This window comes from Tinamus guttatus, unplaced genomic scaffold, assembly GCF_059628265.1.
Source record: "Tinamus guttatus ecotype Peru unplaced genomic scaffold, ASM5962826v1 Tinamus_guttatus_pri_ptg000503l, whole genome shotgun sequence".
Lineage (NCBI taxonomy): Eukaryota > Metazoa > Chordata > Aves > Tinamiformes > Tinamidae > Tinamus > Tinamus guttatus.
The window spans coordinates 6,783,760-6,789,339 of NW_028289037.1; the positions used below are offsets into that span (position 1 = coordinate 6,783,760).

Sequence of the window (5,580 nt, forward strand, 5' to 3'; positions counted from 1 at the left end):
CGCCAGGCCGGAGGGCTGAGACCACCGGAGACCCCATCCAATTTCCAAGCGCTCGCTAATCCGTTGGTGCAAACAAGCGCTGCGGGCTCTCTACTGTAAACATTGCGCACCGGCCTAAAATATGCACGATATTAAATTCATAGTACTGTTATGTCAGCAATCGATGGTAATATGTGGGTATGGAAACAAAAACATTCAGGCAAGAAAGTCAACTCAACCTGGGCTATGCAAACAGCCTCTGTTTTGGATAAACACCCCATCCTATTTATCCTCGACACTGGATGTACCCCGGCGGTAGCGTCCCTGGCAGAGCGGAACAGCGCTGACATCGCAGGGCTCTGCCCTCCCGCGCACCCTTCGCAGCCGCGCAGCAGCGGAAGGCACCAGGCTGCGCATCCCGGGGCCCCGAGCGGCCGCGGGACGCTGGGACATGAGCAAGTGACAGCGGAGGCGGGATCAGCTGCCCGGTTTTAGCAGCTTCCCCTTTCACCTTCCCTCCGAGCCCTCAGATCTGTAGATTTCCTCTCCCTTACATCTTTACATCTGGGTTTTTTTTTTTTGCCACATATTAGGGACGGGGGAAAAACAAGAGAAGTAATATAGAAGCAGCATGCATCCTACGTGTCCAAAAGGAGAAGAGGGCAGGTTAGCGGATCCCTTCGTACTTTGACCAATGCAAAATTGATCTCTATATATTATATATAAAACTCTAGAGAGAAGAACAGTCAAACATCACCTCCACCGGAAAGCCCCGCTCGCTGGACACTTCCCTGTTTCAACCTCACTTTCTCTTCGCTTTGCCTGTGGATATACTCTTAACTATACATATATATATACGTGTATATACATATATACATAAAGCCTCTTCCTAAGAGATACCTAAGGAAAACCTCTGCGCCAGGGACCAGGGAAAGGGCCCTTTTCCTGCTGCAAATTTCGGGGCGAGTAGCCTGCAAAGCCCAAGCGGCAGCTTGAGCATCTGCTTTGCGTGGAACTCAGCAGAGCACAGCGTTGTGATGAGAAGAGGGAGAGATAGAGAAAGAGGAGATATACCTTGCCCGCAAATCCAGCGAGCTTCAGCGCGGAATAATAAAGCTGTCTCTATAAATAACATGCCTGTGTCTGTCAGTAGCTAGTTTATTTGCGTTTTTCGCCTGGTTTGTTTATACTAGTGCCCCCTCTCTCTTGGGTGTCTTTACAGCTCAACAAGCAGGTATTTATCTCCAGTTCCAACCCCGAGTTTTCAGAAAGACCAAACTTTGAGGTTATTAAAATTTCAAACATATTTATTTATTGCAGAAAAATAATATACAATGATATTTACAAAACAATCATAAAAATAGGAATGCATTTAGACACCGGATCTATTTGCATTTTAACATGGGTCATCAATAAATAAATAAAATGTTTATTTTTTTTCTCAGAGGAAAAAATAATAATAATAAAAAAAAGTTAGGAACTGGGTAGGTTTGTATATAACAGCTTGAGCCCAGCTTATTCCCCCCCTTAAAAAAAATCATCTCTACGGGGATGTTTTTTGGTTGGTTGGTTGGTTTCATTCAAGAATGAAGAAAGTCCACAATAACGTATTTCCTTTCCTTTCATCAGTGGCTCATAGGCACGACCTCTTGGGAATGCATGCAAAAAGGCAAGTTTAAAAAAAAAAAAAGTTAAATTCCAACATTCTTCGTCAAAATAAAAAAAAATCGAACGGTTCAGACTTCTATCAGAATGCAGAGATGTGTGGATTGTACAGACGCCCAACGGGTAGTCACTGTCCAGAGCCCTTGTCTCTTTCTCTTTCCTTAAGTGCTCCCCACGCCCTACTTTGAATTTGGATAAAGCTCTTCTAATTTCCAAGAAATCCTTGGTAAATATATATATTTTTAGACAAGAATCAAAAATGGTATCCAACTTCAGAGTCTCTAGATTGTCCAGTTTCTCCTTCTGTGGGAACAATGTCATCTGCAAAAACCCAGAGAGGGCGGAAAGCTCGTTACTGGCATGAAAGACAGATAGGTCTGCACCCCTCTCTCTCTCATATACCGCACATATATCTCGCATATAGATGCATATACTATACAGGAATAACGGAGGAGGCAGCGGGAGCCTGTGCCCTGCGTGCGGCCAAGCCCTGCGACACCCCCGCGCAGCCAGCCCGCGGAATGGGAACCGAGGGAAAGGGGCTGCCGGCGCCGTAGGAAACGCACAGCGGGAAACGCGCCGCGGACAGGGATTCACTTCAAAATAGAAGCAGCGCTGGGAATGACCCCAGCGCCGGCGGCTCCGGCCCCGGGAGCCCCGGGCCGCCCGCAGCGCGGCCGGCCGGGCCTGCGGCGGCGGCGGGGCCGCGCCGTGCCCGGGGCCCTGCGCTGCCTCCAGGACAGGCCCCGCACGACAGGCAGGGCCCTCCCCGCTCCCCCTGGTCTCGCGTGCCCGGCCACGCGTGGCCGCCCCACGGCGCTCCCTCCTCGCCCGTTTGGGGGGCCCCGCCTTACCTAGGGCTCCTGCCGAAGGGGTGCGGGGGGGACACGCCGCCTGCTAGTGGGATGCGGACATGGACCAGGCGCCCTCCATTCTCCACACCGAGAAGGCGTAGCTGAGCCGCTCGTGGGCCACATAGCTGCAGCTTGCCATCTTGGAGTCCAGCTCGTCGCTCTGTAGGACCTGGTAGAGGAAGTCGATGTACCTGGCCGCCAGCTTGAGGGTCTGGATCTTGCTCAGCTTGTCCGAGGGCAGCGTGGGGATGATCTTGCGCAGGGCGGCGAAGGCTTCGTTCAGCGACTGCGTGCGCTGCCGTTCCCGCACGTTGGCCATGACCCGCTGAGTCTGCAGCTCCTCGTAGGACTGGGGGCTGCCACCGCCGCTGCTGCTGCCGCCGCCCCCGCCGCCCGCGCCCGCCCCGCACTTCTTGCCCCGCTTGCCTTGGGCCGGGCTGCAGGGCTCGTCCGCGGCCCCGACGGCGCCGCCGGCGCTGCGGCGGCTGGAGCGCCGCTTGCGGCCCCCTCTCTTGTTGTGGGGCAGCTGCTGCCGGTCCGGCTCCTCTTCGCTGTTGCTCAGGCTGTCGTCGGCGGGGGAGACTGGCGAGTTTGACTCGTCCTGCTGCATCATCTCTGGGGGGAGACACAAGAAGCGGGCCGGGAGGGGGGGGAGGGCAGGGAGAAGAGGGGGGCACCTAACCCGCCAGCTCCCCCTTGGTCGGCTGCTTCTCTGGCCTGCGAGGAGGAGGAGGAGGAGGAGGGAGGGCGGGAGGGAGGACCTCACTTTGGGGGGAGGGGGGATGGCATCGGGATCCAAGAGGAAAAAAAAAGTCAGCCAATAAAAAATAAAAAATAAAAAATCCCTCCCGATCCCTCCTTGGAGCCCCTTCGAGGTGTCTGGGATTGGGAGAAAGTTGAAGACTTGGAGGTTCTTATAGCTCCTGCTGGCGGAAAGTTTGGGGGCAGCAGTGTCATTGGCCTGACGTGGAGAGGAGGGACTTTTGCTGAGTTTTATAGGAAAGTTTCCGCTTCCCTCCCTCCACGCCCTCCCCCGATTATATTCTTTTTTCAAGCCATTCACAAGCGATCTGGCCTCCCCCTCCGCACACACACACACATCCTTCCCTCAGCCCCTTTCTGCTTTCCCCTCTCGGCACTTTCTTTTTGGGGCACCCCGGCCGGGGCTCCGCTTCGGGGCGGTCTGGGGCGGGGGGAGCGGGTGCCGCGCACCCTACGCGCCGCTCCGCGCCGGGAAGCGGCCGTTCGCGCCGTGCGCCGGGGCCCGCGGGAGCCGGGGGGCAGTCGGAGACTCCCGACTTTCCCCGCCGCGACGGGCACGGCTTGCGGGGGGAGGGAGGAAGAAGGAATGAAGCGCAGAGCAGCATCCACTGACATCGCGACCCGCTCGCTGCCACGCACACGCCGTGCTCCCATTCCCGGGGCGCCCTGGCTCTGCCGCGGGCTGCCGAGGGGCGCGGGACACCCTGTCCTGTCAGCCCGGAGGAAGCCGCCTCCGAAGGGAAACGCTGCCTTCTGTACGCGGGTACGGGAGCCCGAGCTCCTCTCAGGGAAAGCCCCGGGGGGCCGCGACCCCACAGCCTCCCACTTGGAGCCTCTGCCTCCCCGCCAGCTGAGCGTGCTGGCTTTGCCCTCCCTGGAGGCGCCTAAGCCGCGCACTTCCCGGCCACCTCGCTTATTTGCTTTAAATTTTATGTTTTCAGCCAAAGCCGTTTTGTCCCCCTCCCCCGCAGCTGCGCCTCCTCTCCCCTCGCTGGCAGGTGTTGAGTCCCTTTAACCACAGCTCGGACCCAAACGTGGAAAGCCTGGAGCAGAGCCCCCCAGGTTGCCATCCACCCGCGGACTCTCAGCTCCTCTCCAGCGCCTGCTCGGGCAGAAGGGGCAAGTCCCGGGACAGCTTTGGAGGTGGGAAGAGGACGCGGGCGAGGAGAGGGACGGTAGCGCTGAGGGGCACAGGACGAGGCTCTCTGCAGGGCACAGGCATTCGCCGCGGCGCGGGGAAAGGGCCCCGCTCCGCTCCGAGTGTGGGCTCGCTCTGCGCACCGAGACCTCCCACCGCGGGCTGCGCGGGGCCGGCACCCGCCAGAGCAGACCCGGTGCCGTGGGGGGTGCCCAGTTCGGCCCGGCCCGGTTCGCCGCGGCCCGCCGGGGGTCCCGCGGCGCTCGTCGGGCACGGGGCGGCCGCTGCCCGGCGACTGGGCTCTCTTGTTTCGAGTGGGCTCTCCTATTTCGGGTGGGCTCTCCTATTCCGGCCTTGGAGGCCAAGCGGCGAGCAAAGCATGAAATAGGCAGGGGGCACTTATGCAGCGGAGAGAAAGCGTGCAGGTACCCAGCTCCAGGCTGTGTGGCACAGGTCCTCTGGTTCTCAGCCTGTTTCCCTCTGCTTTCCCCACAGGCCCTGTCCCTTCACTTTAACACCATGGCCCGTGAGGGGAAATTTGCGTCTCCCATATGTACGCAATAGCTGTTCCCCACCAGGGTAGGAAAACCTGCCTCCACCCCCCACTCCCTCTCATCGATTATTCTGGCCATGCCCAGAGCCCTGATGCTCTTTCAGGATGCTGACATCCCAGAGCAAAGGATGGAAGTTGTGGCAGTGAGCATCCCTAGGAGGGTTTGGCGACTCAGAAAGAAAAGGAGCAAGCCTTGTAAGGGGGCCTGTGTCCAGGGCACACTTCTGCTTTGGCTGCAGGGTTTACTTTTTTAATTTTTTATTTTTTTAAACTACACATGTGGTGGCAAAAGTGTTGTCACTTTTTCCTGCTTCTCTTCCTTCTGCTTTCTCTGTGCCCTTCCTATCACAGAAAGAGCACAGGAGTGCTAATCTAACTTGGTAGTTGTTACATAGCTAGAAGCAGGGTCATACCTAAAAGGTGGAGCCTGACATCACCAAATTTGGCCTCGGGTCCACGGCAGGTGACCTATGTGGGTCAGGGCTGACCCTTGAGTGAGATGTGGGCTACTGCCCAATCTCTGAGGGGCAGGAGCAGCAAGTGAAGAGGAGGCAGCTTCAGACAAGCAACCAACAGTAGTCAGCAGAATACATACAGTGCTACCCAGGACCTGCACAATGCTGTGTAAG

The 5,580-nt window shown here is 57.2% G+C and overlaps 1 protein-coding gene across 1 annotated transcript; it reads right to left on the reverse strand.

Moving 5' to 3' along the window:
- Window positions 1–1,265: 1,265 nt before the first annotated feature.
- TWIST1 (twist family bHLH transcription factor 1) lies at window positions 1,266–3,433 on the reverse strand. Its single transcript, XM_088533448.1, has 2 exons — window positions 2,499–3,433; window positions 1,266–1,965 (listed from the first exon to the last, which is right to left on the reverse strand). Exon 1 carries the CDS (start codon window positions 3,109–3,111, stop codon window positions 2,542–2,544), a length of 570 nt encoding a protein of 189 aa, XP_088389574.1. The 5' UTR covers window positions 3,112–3,433; the 3' UTR covers window positions 1,266–1,965; window positions 2,499–2,541.
- Between the last annotated feature and the right edge of the window lie 2,147 nt (window positions 3,434–5,580).